Source organism: Chelonoidis abingdonii, chromosome 2 (genome assembly GCF_003597395.2).
Source record: "Chelonoidis abingdonii isolate Lonesome George chromosome 2, CheloAbing_2.0, whole genome shotgun sequence".
Taxonomy (NCBI): Eukaryota; Metazoa; Chordata; order Testudines; family Testudinidae; genus Chelonoidis; species Chelonoidis abingdonii.
This window is the reverse complement of record NC_133770.1, coordinates 122,778,421-122,798,330: the sequence shown is the minus strand read 5'-3', so window position 1 is coordinate 122,798,330 and position 19,910 is coordinate 122,778,421. Positions and strand designations below refer to the sequence as shown.

At 40.2% G+C, this 19,910-nt stretch overlaps 1 protein-coding gene across 2 annotated transcripts in view; it reads right to left on the bottom strand.

Moving 5' to 3' along the window:
- Positions 1–1,354: 1,354 nt before the first annotated feature.
- Positions 1,355–19,910, bottom strand: part of LOC116819241 (uncharacterized) — a 54,010-nt gene continuing 35,454 nt past the window's right edge. The window contains exons 10-17 of one of the 2 annotated variants that reach the window (XM_032770807.2): positions 19,421–19,451; positions 16,834–16,858; positions 15,322–15,346; positions 12,532–12,570; positions 11,504–11,605; positions 9,942–10,056; positions 3,378–4,217; positions 1,355–2,457 (exon numbers count right to left, since the gene is read on the bottom strand). In XM_032770807.2, the coding sequence (XP_032626698.1) occupies positions 2,402–2,457; positions 3,378–4,217; positions 9,942–10,056; positions 11,504–11,605; positions 12,532–12,570; positions 15,322–15,346; positions 16,834–16,858; positions 19,421–19,451 (1,233 nt within the window). In that variant the 3' untranslated portion in view covers positions 1,355–2,401. The remainder of the gene's footprint in view (positions 2,458–3,377; positions 4,218–9,941; positions 10,057–11,503; positions 11,606–12,531; positions 12,571–15,321; positions 15,347–16,833; positions 16,859–19,420; positions 19,452–19,910) is intronic. The other variant, XM_075062653.1, reaches the window with a different exon arrangement.

Genomic DNA, 19,910 nt, shown 5'->3' with positions numbered 1-19,910 from the left:
ACGGATACAGCGTTAAATCGGTATATCGGCCATTAAACCGATTTAAAGTCGCAATGTAGACCTGGCCTGTGTCATAATACTGTCCAGCAGCAAAAGCCCTTCCTAATGCAGACACCCTCACATACACAGCTGAAAGAAAATGGCGATGCTTCAGTATGTAAACGGATGGCAACGTGGTCTCTAGTCTGATTTTTGACGAATCTCCAGTGTTAGACCATCTGATTGAAATAAAAACACAAAACCAAAGCAAAGTTGTTTTGTGCTCATGTGATATTCATTCCATTTGCTGCCACCCATATTGTCGACGCAGCAATAACTGACCTGTTTGATACGTACCAACTAACTTGGGAAAGCTTGACCACAACTAACACAGATTCCGCTTCCTAGATGGTTAAGTTTGCATGGGAGATTAAACTCACTCAAAAACCAGAGCTGCGACATATTACCCTATGCTGTGCATCTGATTAATGCTGTGCTGTAAGCAGCCACTGCTACAGAAGAAATGAAAGAGCTGAAATCTTCCATCACTGGATTTGGGGCTATTTTCAAGCACGCAAACAAGCTGAAGGTTTTGTTTTACACAGTGCAAGATGAGTGCAGAGCGGACTGCTGATTACCTACCCCTGTTGTGCCACATCAGTGGATGAGCTTGTACTTCACTGCCGGTCATATAAATAATGCAGGATTGTGCTAATGCATCTCTAGATCATCCCGAGTTTGATGGTTCTAAAGCAGAAACTCTGAAGAGACTGGCAAATAACCAGAATGAACGCCAGATTCTGCATACCAAGGTAATGTTCACTGTTGAAAACTTCGAATCATTGTGTGATAACTCCAGTGTTTTCTGTGTTTCTCAGACTACTGCCAACACATGTGCCAATACAGAAGTTTACTGGATCCTGACAACCAAAATCTCAGCTGAACTGAACACAAAAGGTGCAGGAGAAACACATGATGAAAAAACTCAGCCATTTCTGGAAATCCTTCTGACCCAGTGACCACAGAACACAAGAAAACCAAAAAAGCATTCAAAACAGTCAACACAATGTTCAGTGAGAAACAGGAGACGCCCGTGACCTATAATCTGAACTCAAAAGTGTTTGTTGCCGAAGATTCTTTCTGGAATGTCATCCAGGTGTTGCACCCCTTCCTCTAGGTGAATTTTGCAGCAAACTATGACCATTATGCCAGAGCGTTTGAACCATTTGCCACTAAAGATAGATTTCAAATCTGAAATGGAATTTACTACTTACATGAACTTGCCTAATCGAGACAATGCGAAACTGGATGTGTGGGCTTTTTGAAATAGTCATCAAGACATACTTCTGAACTTCAGCAAAGTAGCACAGTGAGCTTTGAGTGTACCCCCTGGATTTAATGATGCAGAGTGCACATTTTCAAAGTTGGATTACCCCCAAGACAGGAAGAGGCTCAATATGAGTGAGGATACTTGAGAAAATTATGCGAGCATATGCAAACCAGAATACCTGGAAAAACTACTAGCTCTGAGACACACAAAATATCCCTTTGTACACTAAAAAAAGTTTATACTGTAGTAAAATGTGTATATTACAAAAGGATTCCCCCCCCCCCCCCCCAATTTTTCTATTTTTTAAATTTTAACCCAATTTCATCCTGGTTTTACTGTTTGGAAAATCAACACTGCAAAATGCCCCAATTATTATTATTAATAATAATAATTATTATTTTACAAATAAACATTGAAAATGCAGAATGCTATTCTATACAATAGAATTCTGGTTGTATTTCCATATTTGTGTGCATTTTTACAATTTAAAAATAAAATTGGTTAAGTTTTTCCACTAACAAGTGTTCGCATTTTCTTATTTAAGAGCACATTTTGAGTCCACAGGAGGAGAAACATTTTGTTTAGGGACCATCATTTTAATGTGTTCCAAAAAGAAATTCAGTATAGTCACTTCTAAAAAGTATCCTAACTCATTATAAAGTCTAAAATTAGAAGAACTGGCCATTGGTTTATATGTGAAGCAATGCATTTCTGTATTTTTCATGCAATGGAACTATTTTCAGTGAATATTCTTCCTAAATGGATTACAACATACAAAAACTTTTTTGGAAAAAGGTGATTAATATTAACCAGCCCCTCAAAAACCAAGAGTTTCCAGTGCAATCTACTAAAAATATTTAACAAATGCATAAAAATACGTGAACAGCATATTCATCTCCATGAAAATAATTTGTGCTCCAACTATATTTTTACTGTACTAAAAACATAAACCCTATCCCCTTCCACAAAAAACAAAAACAAAACAAAAGAAACCACATCCAAAATTAAATTGTTGAGTTTGTTTCCTAAAAACTTGAAGTGAAGATTCTTCAGTGTTCTGTTCATCAGTTCCAATTCAGCTGTTTTATCATCTTAATTTATTTCTCTAGTTTCAATTAATGCTTTGACTAATGTTTCAATATTGATTTCTGGTGAAGGAAAAAAAGAAAAATCTTTAAATTATTTGTTCATTTTTACACAACTTTGCATAAATGCATATAGCAGATACCATGTTAAAAATTAAAAGATTTAGCTTTCCTAATTCCCTTAACTAACTTTCCTAATTCTAATACAGTAGAATAATTTGCATTATCTGTCTGGCAAATTCACCAACATAATGATGGCCCAGTTATATAGTTATTCAGTTCTGCCTTAAATGCTCTAGAAATACATTTCATAAAATGGAATATTTTTTTACTATTTAAAACAAACTGCAATTCTTAATGCTTATTTGTGCAGATACCAATGCAAAATAATTGCCATATTACTGTCTCATAACAACAGTCAAAATCAATATCAAACTGGCTGTTTAAATATTTTACTATTAAAAAAATTAACCCCAAGTGTGTTTGACACACATTTTGCATGTCTCTCTACTATTATCTCCAGTGCTAGATTTCCCCCAACCCAGTTATTTGTACTCAGTCTCTCTTTAGCAGCCACCCTTGTGGTACTATTTGCTGGAGTCTGAAGCACACTGTCTGCTTTATGAAATCTGGAACCTGGACAGCCAGAGGGCCCAGACCAAAGCTCTTCCTCTCCCTTCTTCCCCTCAATTAGTTAGGATTCTCTCCCATTTTGTAACATCACTTTCCCACAATCACATCATCAAAACAATTCTATCAGTCCTCAGAAGAGTTAAACTGAGCTCCTTTCAGAGCAATATTAATGCCAATCTTGAGCTGCAAACGTGCTGTTGAGGGAAATCAACCCAAAAGCGACCCTCACAATTGAACAAGCCACCTGAGCCCTCTGCACAGTTGGAACCTTTGTCTACTGCTTCATAGCACATCACACTACAAATTAGGCCAACAAGGCTTTACTAAGGTTAAAATGTTCACAATCTTACTTTGAAGTGCTGGATAATATGGAGTCAGCTGCTGGAGCATTCTGGTCATTGTAGGTACATCCTTTCCTTGAAGTCTATGCAGAATGTTGGGAGTAAGACCACTGGCATCTTCATCAAACATCTTATCTGACTCTCTGTTTTGTTGTTGGTAATCTCTGTATGAATTGTGGACAGAAGAGGAGGAATGAAATGAGGCCGAATCAGTCTTGAAATCTGATTTCTGATATCTCGATTCTTCTGACCAACTAGAACCACCTCTTGATGAAGAAGTGGAATTTGAAGACCCACCCCTGTAGTAAGATGAACAGCCTTGTAAAGGATAGTTTGTTGAATATCCTCCAGATGAAGGATATGTAGCAGAGGAAGCAGAATAGGATGATCTCTGGTCAGGTAAATTCCTTGTATTTGTAAATGCTCTCTGACTCTTCCAATTTGTACCTCCACCACCATAAGCCATTCTGTTATCAGGTGCTGTAGTTTTGTTTCCTTGGGCACTATTAGACTTGTATTCTGTTGAATACCCACTCCCTGAATATCTGAAGTAGGGAGCGGTGCTTCCAACTGAAGTGGACTGGGAGGATACAGAAGCAGATTGATTGAATTGCTTCAGCCATTCATTGATTCCAGTAGCAAAGCCTCCCGTCTGAAGGGCAAATGAATTACTGAGTGCAGCCATTGTTGCAGAATCATTAGGTCTTAGTCCATATGAGGATGATCCATCACTTGTTTGGTAACTGTATGAACTGGCAGTGGTGAATGAAGTGTTTGCATCCAATTGTGATGTAAATTGTGCCTGTTCATGTCTTTGAGATGAAAAATCTTGATTCCACTTAGTATTTCCTGAAAAGACACATGCAAGTAAACGTAAATAAAATGACAGGCCATCAGCAGAAGAAATTGGTCAAACTTTAACTAACCCCATGGAACCCGCACCCCTCCTGCACCCCAATCCCTTGCCCTGAGCTCCCTGCTGCACCCTGCAGCCCTGTGCACCCAGTCCCCTGCCCTGAGCCCCCTACTACACTCCTCCTGCACTCCAACCCCCTTCCCTGAGCCTCCTCATACACCCCACATCCCTCCTCTGCTCCAATCCCTTGCCCTTAGCCCCTTCCTGCATACAATTTCCCCACCCAGATATGGCCTTCAGCCCAAAAAGTTTCCCCACCCCTGAACTAGTCCAAAAACAAACCAAAAGATGCTAATCCATGAAAATAAACTGTGACTGTGTGCCTCACCAATTAACAGTAGTGTGCTCAAATGAAGGATAACATGTTAAAATGCCTGAAAAACAGTTATAATCTGAAGACACTGCAGGTTAAAAAACTAACAAACAAGTTTTTGGTTTTTTTTTTAAATCTGCCTCTCAGCCACCATGTTTAGAATGTATGTCCAAAACCGATCTAAGTAGGGAGCAGGTGAAACTAACAGTGCTATGTAAGGCAGGGGTAGGCAACCTATGGCACGCGTGCCAAAGGCAGCACGCGAGCTGATTTTCAGTGGCGCTCATGCTGCCCGGGTCCTGGCCACTGGTCTGGGAGGCTCTGCATTTTAATTTAATTTTAAATGAAGCTTCTTAAACATTTTAAAAAACTTATTTACTTTACATACAACAATAGTTTACTTGTATATTAGAGACTTATAAAAAGATCGTCTAAAAACATTAAAATATATTACCAGCACGCAAAACCTTAAATCAGAGTGAATAAATGAAGACTCGGCATACCACTTCTGAAAGGTTGCTGACCCCTGATGTAAGGTTTACTCTTCTCATGTCACTTAAGGCCAGTTTAGAAACTTGAATGTCAAAATATTTAAAGCAATTATTATGGAGAATTTCAGTGCTCAGCCTTTCTACTGTTTGCAGAACCTGCTTCCTCAGTGAGGTATTTACAGAGGCCTACATATTTGAGGACTGGATTTCCAAAAGTCCTCAGGGCTAGCCTAACTGTTCCCACTGAAGTCAGTGGTAGAACTCCAAGAGTTGTTAACATCTGTTTTAAACTCAAAATTACTAACATTCTGATAAAGAGGAGGGCTTTGTCTTAGAAATATCAGGAATGTCACTGTTCTTTTGAAGGGCAGGCTGTTGCATTTAAAGTAGAAAAAAAGAAGGAAGAAATTTTACAAAATTAAAACCTTTACAACATAATGAATAAAATATTGATACAAGCCTGATTTAAAAGATTTTTTGCAGCTCATCTTTGAGAATTTTCTTCTTGGCTTTAGGCAATATCCTGTTTTCACAGAGCTTTTGAGAATCTGCCAAAATTCTAATTTTTCTCCAATTTCTATTAACCATCTCACTTTGCCTATTTAACCAAAATGCTTCAAAGTTCCAAATTTACTTTTTCTAGCTAATTAAATGCATCAGACATCGAAATTTTGCTGCTTTATTCACTTGATTTATAGAATCACAGGACTGGAAGGGACCTTAAGAGGACTTCTAGTCCAGTGCCCTGTGTGACACTGTATGGAATCTCAGGGACACTTTAGGATATTATGAATACTAATACTGTAAAACTGCAATGCTTGTTTGACAGCTCATTAAGGGACATCAGCTATACAACTGACAGAAGGCAAGAGATACACCTTATGACTCACCTTATTACCCCTGCATGCCTGTGGAAAGAACTCTAAGGCCTTTCAAAGTCATGTGCTATCTGCTATGAGTGCGTTTGAAACAAAGGAAGTACCAGACGCATGGCAAAAACACTATAAAAGGCAGCTGCATCTTCTCCATTTTGTCTTCAGTCCTGCTTCTTACCCCTAAAGTAACCTTCCTACAAACTTCTGAAGCTCTGAACAAAGGACTGAATGACCCATCCAAGTTGTGGATGTGTCCAGAGTGACTTTCAAGCCAGCAAACTCACCAATACTGCTAGGAACCAGATGGACTTTAAAGTAATTGTATGTGATTGTTTTACCATTTAACATCTCTCGTCCTTTTTTCTTTATAATAAACTTATCTTTAGACACTAAAGGACTGGCCGGCAGCATGGTATTTTGGGTAAGATCCAAATCTACACTGACCTGGTAATGTGGCTGACCCTTTGGGGTCAGAAGAACATTTTGTGTATGTGAACAGAGTTTTTTAAATAACTTCTCATTGTACTGGACATAGGTCCTGATTGGGAGCCAGAAACCTGGAATGCAGTAAAGGGGGCTGTGTGATTCCTTTTCTGCTTCTTGATAACCAGTGTGGGGGATCAGAAGCAGAGTGTCTGACTGGTTGGGGAGTTTAACTTCAATATTACCCACCAGTCTTGGGAGTACCTGTTCTCCCTTTTGCAGCCTGCCCTGACCTTGGCATGTTCAGTGAAGGCTGCCCCAGGCACACCAGGTCAGACCCTGCACTCAACCCTGACATGTTTGTCTAACCTGCTCTTTAAAATCTCCACTGACAGAGATTCCACAACCTCTCTAGGAAATTTATTTCAGTGCTTAACTACCCAGACAGTTAAGAAGGTTTTTCTAATGTCCAACCTAAACCGTCCTTGCTGAAATGAAAGCCCACTGTTTCTTGTCCGATCCTCAGAGGTTAACAAAAACAATTTTTCTTCCTCCCCATTTTAACAACCTTCTATGTACTTGAAAAACTTATGTCCCCTCTCAGTCTTCTCTTTTCCAGACTAAACAAACCCAATTTTTTCAATCTTCCCTCATAGGTCATGTTTTCTAGACCTTTAATGGATTTCTGTTGGTCTTCTCGGGCTTTCTCCAATTTGTCCACATCCTTCTTGAAATGTGGTGCCCAGAACTGGACACAATACTCCAGTTAAGGCCTAATGAGCATGGAGTAGAGCAGAAGAATTATTTCTTGTATATTGCCTACAACACTCCTGCTAATGCAGCCCAGAATGGTGTATGCTTTATTTGCAACAACGTTACACTGTTGACTCATATTTAGATTGTGATCCACTATGACCCCAAGATCCTTTTTCCATAGTACTCCTTCCTAGGCAGTCATTTTGTGTGTGCGCAACTGATTGGTCCTTCCTAAGTGGAGTACTTTGCATTTGTCCTTACTGATTTCATCTTATTTACTGCAGACCATTTCTCCAGGTCATTTTGAATTTTAATTCTATTCTCCAAAGCACTTGCAACCCCTCCCCGCTTGGTATCACCCACAAAATTTATAAGTGTACTTTCTGTGCCAGAGGTCTGCAACCCTTCAGAAGTGGTGTGCCAAATCTTCATTCATTCACTCTAATTGGAGGTTTCGTGTGCCAGTAATACATTTTAACGTTCTTAGAAGGCCTCTTTCTATAAGTCTATAATATATAACTAAACTATTGTCGTATGTAAAGTAAATAAGGTTTTTTAAATATTTAAGAAGCTTCATTTAAAATTAAATAAAATGCAGAGCCCCCTGGACCAGTGGCCAGGACCCACGCAGCGTGAGTGCCACTGAAAATCAGCTTGCGTGCCGCCTTCGGCACCCGTGCCATAGGTTGCCTACCCCTGCTCTATGCCATTATCTAAATCATTGATAAAGATATTGAGCAGAACTGGACCCAAATCCAACCCCTGTGGGACCCGCACCCTTCCATCTTGACTGTGAACCACTGATAATTACTCTCTGGGAACAGTTTTCCAACCAACTATGCACCCATCTTACAGTAGCTCCATCTAAATTGTATTTCCCTAGTTTGTTTATGAGAAGGTCATGAGAGACAGTATCAAAAACTTTACTAAAGTCAAGATATACCACATCCTACCACTTCTCCCCATCCACAAGGCTTGTCAGCATGTCAAAGAAAGCTATTAGGTTGGTTTGACATGATTTGTTCTTGACAAATCCATGTTGAATGTTACTTACCACTTTATTATCTTTTAGGTGTCTGCAAACAGATTGCTTAATTATTTACTCCATTATTTCCGGGTACTGAAGTTAAGATAACTGGTCTGTAATTTCCAGGTTGTCTTTAGTCCCCCTTTTATTGATTAGGACTATAATTTGCGCCTTCTCCAGTCCTCTGAAATCTCTCCCATCTTCTATGACTTTTCAAAGATAATTGCTAATGGCTCAGATGTCTCCTAATTCAGCTCCTTGAGTAGTCTAAGATGTATTTCATCAGACCCTGGTGACTTGAAAACATCTAACTTGTCTAAGTAATTTCTAACTTGTTCTTTCCCTATTTTAGCCTCTGATCCTACCTCATTTTCACTGGCATTCACTAAGTTAGATATCCAATTGTTATTAAAACTTTTTAGTGAAAAACAAACAAACAAAAAAAAAATCATTTGGCGCTTCTACCATTTCCACATTTTTTGTTATTCCCCTCCCCCCATTGAGTAATAGGCCTACCATGTCTGGTCTTCCTCTTGCTTTAGTGTATTGGTAGAACAGTGTTTCTCAAACTGGGATCCCTGTTTGTGTAGGGAAAGCCTCTGGTGGGCTGGGCCAGTTTGTTTACCTGCCCCGTCCGCAGGTCCGGCCGATCGCAGCTCCCATTGGCCGCGGTTCGCTGCTGAAGGCCAATGGGAGCTGCTGGAAGTGGCGGCCAGTATTTCCCTCGGCCTGCACCGCTTCCAGCGCCTCCCACTGGCCCGGAACAGCGAACTGTGGCCAGTGGGAGCCGCAATCAGCCAGACCTGTGGACGAGGCAAGTAAACAAACCGGCCTGGCCCGCCAAATGCTTTCCCTACAGAAGCAGCAACCCCAGTTTAAGAAACACTGTTGTAGAATGTTTTCTTGTTATCTTTTATGTCTCTAGCTAGTTTAATCTCATTTTGTGCCTTTTCCTTTCTAATTTTGTCTCTACATATTTGTGTTATTGATTTCTTTTCATCCTTTGTAATTTGATCTAGTTTCCACTCTTTATAGGATTCTTTTTTGAGTTTTAGATCACTGAAGATCTCCTGGTTAACCCAGGGTGGTCTCTTGCCATGCTTCCTATCTTTCCTGGGCAGTGGGATGGTTTGCTCTTATGCCGTGAAATCAGCTACATCTTTCTTCAGTCCCAGAATTCCCTTTAACAAAATCAGACTATTCTTCAGGTGGACAGACAAGGGATGGTTGTGACATTGTCTTTACACGTAGGTTGGTACAGCACCACTCGTACTTATTTCATGTAGTGGCTGACCCATACGTAGCGCCCCCCCTCCCCCCACACACACACACCAAAAAAATAGTTTAGTAATACTCTAGAGCAGGGAGGCATACATCTTACCCTGTGCCCTTTAGTGGTTTCAGCAGATTTATTTCTGCTCACTGGACAATATGGCTGACCGACCCCTCACTGAAGAAACCCTCCCATCAAAGCCAGAAGATGACAGCTCTAGCACCGCCTGTTAAATCTCAGCTACTTTGGTACCACCCAATGAAATGGGCAGGTCCTCAGGTGATCAGTACCCGAAACAGGAAGGATTTAACAGATTAAAACCCAAAACTCCTTGAACTGCACCAGACAAGAAATGGAAATCACAGAGCACTTCTAAAGCACAGCATTCCAGTCACAGAGTAGCATGACTGGGCAGAGGTTTAAGTCCTCATATAGCATGTTCTGTGAATTCAAAACCACTTTATTAAGAATATTTTGGGAAAGACACCCTGCAAAGTACCTGAATTGCCTTTGTAATTTTCAAAAGACTTGTATGGTTTCTGGATGTTTCTTCCTGCTGAAAGCTCATCTTGAGATATTGACATCAGTGGCCTCAGGCTGCTAGCATAATTGACCTGGGGGAAATAAAGCACATCTCATTGTACTTGTTCTAAAAATTTACATTTCATTTTCAACATTTCAAAAATAGCAACTTTTCCTACAGAATGCCAATAATTTTCATTGATAATGCTATTTTTAAGCAATGAATACTATGTTTTGCTGTGCTGCTCAAGTTTGCTCCCTATTTTGCTCACAACTATCAATGTGAGTAACAACTTCCTCCCATTTGACCTGAGTTTTGAATTAGCCATTAACCTGAGTAAAATCAACATGAAATATACAAGTTAGGCCTTTGAGCACTCTCTCTCTCACACATACACATCTTATGATACCTGTTTATCAAAATGTGTCTAGTGCTAGCAAAATGAAAGCCAACCAAACATACTAACCATTTGGCCAGTATTAATACATTCTAGTTTTGACAGTGCTAGTGTTTTTTTCCTTGAAAGGCTTAAGGGTTTTTTCCTTATTCCCCTCTTCATTCTCCAGTTACTGAACAGGTTTTCAAAACTTTGTTGTATTTTAAAATAATATCCCTGGAAATGTCATGGGTGAACATTTGAATTTCATGGGATACGCATGGCTGCTGAGCATAAGCCAGGCCCTGATCTCTGCCCCTGGCTGGGCCAGACTATCTGGGGCCATATAATGAGACATCCCCATCCCAGCCAATCCCCTTCCTCCCAGAACAGGACCGACTCACCACCTCCCTGCCTTACTCCAGAATGGGACCAGTCTGCTAACCCCCCACAAGCAGCTGTGGCCTCAACAGGGAGAAAGTAGGGATGCCTGCTTCCACCTCTCTGCTGTTGAAAGTCGCAATACTAGGCTAACTTATCACAGTTTCATGGACTGTGATTTTCACTGGTCGCTATATATAAGCGGATAGCAACAGAAGAGCAACCAGTCTAGTTGTCTCTACTACAGTCTGCTGCTATATGAGAAGAAGAAACAGGAGCTGTTCTCATGGCTCAAAGCCTCAAGCAGGAACAGAGGTGCATGCCACCAATGAGAACTGTCCACATGTCCAGGGGAGAAAAGAATGAAGCAGCCAAGTAGTGTCATTTGGGGGAAAACACCAAATGGTTGAGTTAGTTCCCTTACATCTTGGATATATAGGTGGCAGGAAAGGAGTGTGGTGGGAGGACAACTAGGCAACATGTAAGCATGTGCAGAAGGAGGTAAAGGAGGCCAACTGCAGAGAGACACATGCAGAGGGGAGAAAAACAGGACAAATGGGACATGGAAAAGAAATTAAAAAGAAAAAAACAGTGCAATTAACTTTTAAAAATCAAGCTACTTATACTTAAATTTATTTCCTAATTTCTGTGCCAAATGCCATAGTTGTTGCAGGGATGTTACATGATTACGAATAGGAGGAATGGGTAAACCAATGGGAAAACCCTTGCAACAGAACACCACAATTTGGAAACTAGTCATTGAGATAGACCAATTACTTACAGCTGCTTTCTTTTTACAAAAGGTCTTCAAAGCTTCTGTCAGATCTTGTGTAATACTAACTACCAGAGTTGCTTCTGTGTCTGAGGTGACCTGAAAAGTTTCCTATAATCACACATTCAAAAAGGTTAAGTTTCAAACAATAACTAAGGACACTTATCTCAAATACTCAACCGGACTTCCCAAAGGAGATCATGAGTTTTGGGAAATAGATGCAAAATAAATGGATTCAAATGAAGTCTAACGACCAACTTAAGCAAAAAATTAGGGAAATGAGAAGTAAAAAGCAAAAAAAGGGCTGAGAATTTACAAACTGGATGCTAACAGACCTCAAATCCCAGTGATGACTGAATCAGATGATAATCTAAATAAAGAGGGCTTTTCATTCACACTGGTAGCTGTTTCCAATGCTTCATACTGCCTCAGACATTTTAGGATTCAGAATGACATTTCTGGAATTTTGTTATATAGATGGGGCAAAATAGCATAAAAGAGTGGGAGAGCAGCCAGAGAGCACCACAGTAAAAACCAAAATGGCAGCATGAAGCAGGTGTCTGAGCCTCTCTTCAAATTATTTTTTAAAGAAAATAGTTAAGCAACCTTTTATTCTCAGAGCTTCTAAATACAGACAAGACACTTCCCTGAACAAATTACAGGCCATAATTAATCATAAACATTCTCTTAGCAAAACATTTTAGACATTAAACATTATTAAAATTATTTTAGCAGCTAATGTTAAAATCTCTACTACAAAAAGCAGAGCTATCAAGTCTATTTCTTTGAACTCTGAAGCAGTTCAAATTCAAGTTCTAAAGTATGATGTTACAGGCAACAACAAGTAGCAAAGGATTTATTTATACTGTAGCTGCCCAATCTTTAAGATTTGGTGAAATATGACTTAAGTAGGAATTACTGATCAAGTTCATTCATAATCTTTCAAGTGATTCATGCAAGATTTGTTCTTTCTGATGTGGTGCAAATCCAGTGTTAAAACATAGCAAATCCTGGCAAGAAGTACTTTTTGTACATACCAAGTATTCTAGAGCTTTCTGCTTTCGAACTGGATCATTCTGTAGGGGGGAAAACCACCGCAAGGACTGATTATAGTGCTTATATATATTCTTCTGCAAAATATCATAATATATAACAACCAAACGCTTGAGGAAAGAAACTATTTTACAGATGTCAATTATAATCTTAGGTCCCTATTGCTGGTATATACAGTAACAACTGCAATATTTCCATTTTGGGCTATGTACGTTTCAAAATTAAGACAGACTTTAGTTCCCAAGATATAGGGTTCCTGAAAAACCTCTTCACTTTCAGCAATTACCTTTCTGTTCTCACGTTGACCACAAGAGAACAGGTCTTTTACTGTTAAATATTTAACATTTTATTTCAAATGTTACAGCTTATTTCAATGATAAGTTGATATTCTTAAGGTAAAATGCTAATAGAATTTGCTTTGCCCTTAACATATTTCAAAGCACCTTATAAAAAAAACACCTGTGAGGGATAGAAGTAATTATGCCAATTTTATATGCAGAAAGTGAAGCTGAAAGGCTCGTGTACAGTCCGTGAGTCAGTGGCTGAATTAGGACTCCTGGGCTCTACTCCAAATATCCAATTGCACAAGTTTAATTAAAGGTACATATATCAAAGCAAGATAAAGTTAAATAAGACTGTTTTAAAACAATATAAATGTTTCCACATCAGAGTTTGCATTAGGGTTGCCAACTTTCTGATTGCAGGAAACAGAACACTTTTGCCCCATCCTCTTCTCTGAGGCCCCACCCCAACACACCCCTTTCTCTAAGGCCCCTCCCCCACTCAAACCATCCCCCCCTCCCTCCATCACTCGCTCTCACCCACCCTCGCTCACTTGCTCATTTTCATCGGAATGGGGAGAGGGTTGGGGTGTGGGTGCTGAGGGTGAGCCAGAGATGAAGGGTTTGGGGTGAGGACTCTGGCCGGGGGTATGGGCTCTGGGGTGGGGCCAAGGATGAGGGGTTCAGAGTGTAAAAGGGGGCTCTGGGTTGGGGCTTGTGGTGTGGAACGGTGTGCAGGCTTTGGGGTGGGGCCAGGAGGTTGGGGTAGAGGGGGGGAAGATGAGGACTCCAGCTGAGGGTGCAGGCTCTGGAGTGGGACTGGGGATGACGGGTTTGGAGTGCAAGAGGGGGCTCAGGGCTGGGGCAGGCAGCTGGGGTGCAGGAGAGGGCTCAGGGCTAGTGGAGGAGGTTCAGGGTGTGGTCCAGGCTCTGGACGTTGCTTATCTGAGGCAGCTCCCGGAAGCGGTGACATGTCCTCTGGCTCCTAGGCGCAGGGGTGGCCATGGAGGCTCCATGCGCTGCCCTCACCCACAGGCACTGCCCTCACCCACAGGCACTGCCCCCGCAGCTCCCACTGGCCGTGGTCTAGGCCAGTGGGAGCTGCGGAGCCGGTACTCGAGGCAGGGACAATGTGCAGAGCCTCCTTGGCTGCTCCTGTGCATAGGGGCCACAGGGAAATGCCAGTTGCTTCCAGGAGCCTTAGCACCGCTGCACCACTGACTAGATTTTTCATGGCCTGGTCAGTGGTCCTGACTGGAGCCACCAGGGTCCCTTTTTGACCAGGCGCCTAGCAACTCTAGTTTGCATGGGTTTAACTAGATCAGTTTTTCAAATGTACAAGAAAGCTGCAACTGAAGAGAAGTCTAGTGGTGAATCCAAAGCGTAACAACTGATGACAAGCCATGATGAAGAGGGAAGATGTCATATTCAAGTGTGCAATTTCTTATAGCATGTGAATATCTTCCTCCGAGAGCCATTTTCTTCCTGATTAGACACTGTGCTTTGATAGCTCTCATGGCACCAGCAGATATCAATGCCAATGAAATAGGTCACAACTAAGAGAACCGAAAGTATCAAGACAACTAGTTGGCCTGACAGCACGCACAGTGCCAAATTCCAGAAGAATCATAATTCTTACAGTAATGGTTCCAAATAGACGCATGCATACCCGTGGGTGTAGGTAGAGGTCTTCCAGGGGATACATCAACTCATCTAGATATTTGCCTAGTTTTACAACAGGCTACATAAAAAGCCTAGCAAAGTCAGTACAAACTAAAATTTCATACACACAAAATGAGAAAGTAAGCCATTTCTCAGTGTGTTGTGACACTTTTGTATTTTTATATTTGATTTTGTAAGCAAGTAGTTTTTAAGTGAGATGAAACTTGGGGTACTCAAGACAACTTAAACTCCTGAAAGGGGAACAGTAGTCTGGAAAGGTTGGAACCACTGATTTACAGCATATGGTCTGTCAAAGTTTTGATATTAAGATCAAGATAAGGCTGACAAAGCTGTTGGTGCCTAGTGCTTTTCAGGTCAGCTACTAAGCGCATCATCAATATATACTGAATATCTGTATTACTGTAGCAACTAGGAGCCACGGTCATGAACCAAGACCACATTGTGCTAGGGTACATCTTTGAGAAAAATCTGTGGATTTTTTTTATTGTCCTTTTGCTAACCCAACATTTAACAAATTATTGAGTATAGAAGGTCTTTGATTTAAAGGAAGGAATAGTGAGGAAGCAGACTGACTGACTTTTGGGGTACAGAGACAAAGCTTCCTCCACAAAACTGATTAACCAAAGAGTGGTAAGCATCTCTTACCAACATGAAGATTTGTTACAGTTGGTTATTTCACTTTATACAATAAAGTGGAATACAATATCAATAAAATAGGAAACTGAGGTCAAAACACAGGTAAACATTCAGAAAACAAGAATAATGAAACATATCTATCATACAACACATTTCAAAATTACTGACACTTACCTCAGGCTTGTAATCATCTTCCCACCTAGAATAAAAAGAAGAAAGTTCAGTTGCTAAAGCAACAGCATAAAGGCTATTTTGAAAAGGATTTAGAATTTTATCTAAGCCATCCTACATACAGATTTCAACTTTCCAAGTGACTTCAATTATTAATCAAGACCTCCCACCATATGGCACATCTATACAATCACATTCAACGCTGGGCTATAGGACCACAATAAGGCCACCAGAAGAGTCCCAGAACACTTTCTACTAGAGCTGTCGAGAAATTAAAAAAATTAATCGTGATTAATCACGCTGTTAAACAGAATACTATTTATATAACTATTGTTGGATGTTCTCCACATTTTCAAACGTATTGATTTCAGTTACAAAACAGAATACAAAGTGTACAGTGCTTACTTTATATTCCTTTTTTTTATAAATATTTGCACTGTAAAAATAAAAATTGGCATTTTTCAATTCACTTAATACAAGTACTGTAGTGCAATCTCTTTATCATGAAAGTTGATCTTACAAATGTAGATTATGTACAAAAAACTAACTGCATTCAAAAATAAAACAATGTAAAACTTTGGAGTCTACACGTCCACTCAGTCCTACTTCTTGTTGAGCCAACTGGTCAGACAAACAAGCTTGTTTAGAAAATGTCACCTGAAAGTGAGAACAGGCAAGATATTTACGTGCCAGATGCGCTGAAGATTCGTACGTTCAGACTTGTAGGCTCTAAAGTTTCACATCATTTTGTGTTTGAGTGGAGTTATGTAACAAAAAAAAAAAAATCTACATTTGTAAATTGCACTTTCACGATAAAGAGATTGCACTATGGTACTTGTATGAGGTGAATTGAAAAATACTATTTTATTTTTACAGTGCAAATATTAGTAATAAAATATAAAATGAGTACTGTACACTTTGTATTCTGTGTTGTAATTTAAATAAATATATTTGAAAATGTAGAAAAACATGCAAAATATTAAATACATTTCAATTAGTATTCTATTGTTTAACAGTGTGATTATTCGTCATTATTTTTCTTCTATACAGACATAAAAAGTAACAAAGCTCCTTCACAGAACATCAGCTCCTTGATAAGAAAAATGCCTTAATTATCTTGGTCATCTCCTCTGACGGTGTGCCACCTCTGCAACATTCTCAACCAATGCCAGCCCTGGGTATGATGGACCATTTTGGGATACGATCTGAAGTTTCTCTCTATATAAATATATCATGCTGCCATTAAATGACTCAGCAAGTGCAATACATCAGAAAGTCATAGTTATACATAGAAGATTAAAATAGCAATCCATAACTCACTGATAATCAACAAAGTTTTGTATGAGAGGAAAAACTGAACAAAGAACAAATAAAAAAAAAGTAGGATTTTTTTTCTAAAGACAAGCTGCAATGGTCTGAGATAAACAAAATCAGTGGCCCTTAATCATTTCAAATGTATGGTGATATAATGGTAATAAATCTATTAATGTGGGAGTTTACTGGAGGTTTCCTCACCTTGATTTTTTCTTTGATGATGAGGCTAGAAAAAAAATTGGATGCGGTCAGCAAGAGCACATGTGCATTATAGTATCACTGCAAACAGATAATATAAATTAAATATTTATTTACACTCCCAGCTCAGTTAAGTACAGAACTCTTCAGCACTGGCTCTGTTCATTATGCCAATGGATCTAATTAAGTTTTGTTACCATCAGCCAAATTCACCTTCCCTCTCATCTTGCTATTAGACCAGGGGTGGGCAAACTTTTTGGGCCGAGGGCCACATCTGAGTGGGGAAATTGTATGCAGGGCTGAGGCAAAGGGTTTGGGTGCAGGAGGGGATGCTGTGTGCAGGAAGGGGCTCAGGGAAAGGGATTGGGGCAGAGGAGGGGTACAGGGTGCAAGCAGGGGGCTTAGGGCAGGGAGTTGGGGTGCAGGAGGAATGCAAGGTGCAAGCAGGGGGCTTAGGGCAGGGAGTTGGGGGGTAGGGTGCAGGCAGGGTTCAGGCTCCGGCCCGGTGCCACTAACCTAAAGCAGCTCCGGGGTGGCAGCGGCACACACTGGGGGGAAGGGCCCGTTCCCGGCCAATGGGAGCTGCAGGGAGCAGTGCCTGGAGTCAAGGGCAACGCACAGAGCCCTCTGCCCCCCATCCCCGCCCAGGGCCGCAGGGGAGTGGTGCCGGCCACTTCTGAGAGTGGTGTGGGGCCCACGGCGCCACGGGGGGCAATCCTGCGGGCTAGATCCAAAGCCCTGAGAGGCCAGATCCAGTCCACGGGCTGTAGTTTGCCCACCCCTGTATTAGACTGTCTGCCTCCAATTGGCATCATTCAGATTGTGTCACATCAAGATGTCCCAGATTTATAAAAATGTATTTGGATCAAATATTTATATCTGACCTTTTTCATTACTGAGCTAATTTTAAAGATATAGTATTTGCAATATTCAGCTACACTGACATTTTAATGGGTCAGAGGACTGTTAGCATACTACAGCCAGTTCAGAGGTTCTCTAAAGAACCCATAGTTTTTTCTAGCGGAGGGCACTCAGCTTCTTCCAGCAGACTGTAGAGTACACAACCAGGTAGGCCCCTTGCCCTGGTATAAATAGCAGTGTAAATGCTGAGGCGCGGCTTAGGCAAGTAAAGACATGCCTGAAGGACAGGGATATGAATCCAAGTACATGCCCTACACAGCAGTCTACTTGCCCAACCTGTGCACCCCTGTCTACACTGCTGTTTTTAACAGCGTAGAATCACGTTGCCTCCCCATTGCTAGAGCCTTCCCCCACTGCAGGGAAAGACTCCAGCAGCAATGAAGAGCTCCAGTAGTGGGAAAAGGCTCAGCCTTTTCCCACTGCCTCCACCCTGCCAGGGCCTCTCACTTACAGGTATAGCTATACACTGCACAGCTGGCTTTTCACTGCAACATATAGCTACACATCCTACACACCACTGCCAGCAGTGTGTGGTGTAGACATAGCCATAGTTCAGTCAGGAAGGAGAAACGTTTATCAACTTATTCCAGAACAATGACATAATACTGCATTTTTCATTGAAATATATTTTTCAGTTGAGTTAATAAGCACAATAACTATTCAATATGATCTTAAAAGTAGAGACAAAATGGGTAAGGTAATATTTTTTATTGAACCAAGTTCTGTTGATAAAAGAGATAAGCTTTCAACTTTACATAGAGCTCTTCAGGTCTGGGAAACGTACTTTGTGTCACAGCTAAACACAAGATGAAAGATTGTTTAGCATAAGTAGCTAACACATAGTTCACATTATATATCTTAGATATGTGTTAGTTACTTATGCTAAACCAGGGGTCGGCAACTTTTCAGAAGTGATGTGCCGAGTCTTCATTTATTCACTCTGATTTAAGGTTTCGCATGCCAGTAATACATTTTAATGTTTTTAGAAGGTCTCCTTCTATAAGTCTACAATATATAACTAAATTATTGTTGTATGTAAAGTAAATAAAGGTTTTTAAAATGTTTAAGAAGCTTCATTTAAAATTAAATTAAAATGCAGAGCCCCCTGGACCGGTGGCCAGGACCTGGGCAGTGTGAGTGCTACTGAAAATCAACTTGTGTGCCGCCTTCAGCACACTTGCCATAGGTTGCCTACCCCTGTGCTAAACAATCTGTTCCACCTTTTATTTAGCTGTGACACACTGCCTACATTTCCCAGACCTGAAGAAGAGCTCTGTGTAACTAAAAAGCTTGTCTCTTTCACCAACAGAAGTTGATTCAATAAAAAAATATTACCTCACCCACCTTGTCTAATATCCTGGGACCAACACACATACAGCAACATTGCATATTTTCAGTACTGCCAAATGCATTTTCACTATTTTCGAAATGTTTCAGAAATGTGAAAAATATAACAAGATCATTTTTTGCACATCTAATTAAAACACTAGAAGATTTAAAAACAGAAAATTATATGCATACCAAAGCTACTGCTCTAAAATTGTACACATTTTAGGTAATCACTAACTTTTGTGGCTATCTGTAATCTCAAGTTAGGTTCAAATATTCATTTACTGAAGTTTAATTTTAAATATATTAAAATTATATTCACGCAATTTGACAAACTTACAAGATATACTGGGTCTTGTATAACCTTCAGTCTAGGAAACAAAAACAGGCTTGTTTAGATAAAACTTTCTCGCTTACATATTAATATTGGTTGTTACCCCACAGTCCAACTCTTCTGCTGTGCCCAGCAGAAACTGGAGCCCTGAGAGAACCCGTCCCACAATACCTTTATTTACCACTACCTATTGCACCATAATTTTAAATTTAACAAATGCTAAACATTACCAGGCAATCTTACAAATTAGCACTTGTTTTCTGAAAGAATCAAGTTTGAGATGCAAGAATTTCCTAAGATCCTACGATTCTAATTACAACCCTTTGCCACTATGAATCTTAATGTAATATACTTAACATTTATCACTGAAAACAGGACTGGCTGGATAATTTCTGATTCTAAAAGTTCTAAATTTCTGTGAAAACAGCAAAAAGGTTTTGGTGAAATTTTAAGGAATCCTCCTGATTTTTTGATCAGCATTAAGTGAAATATTGAC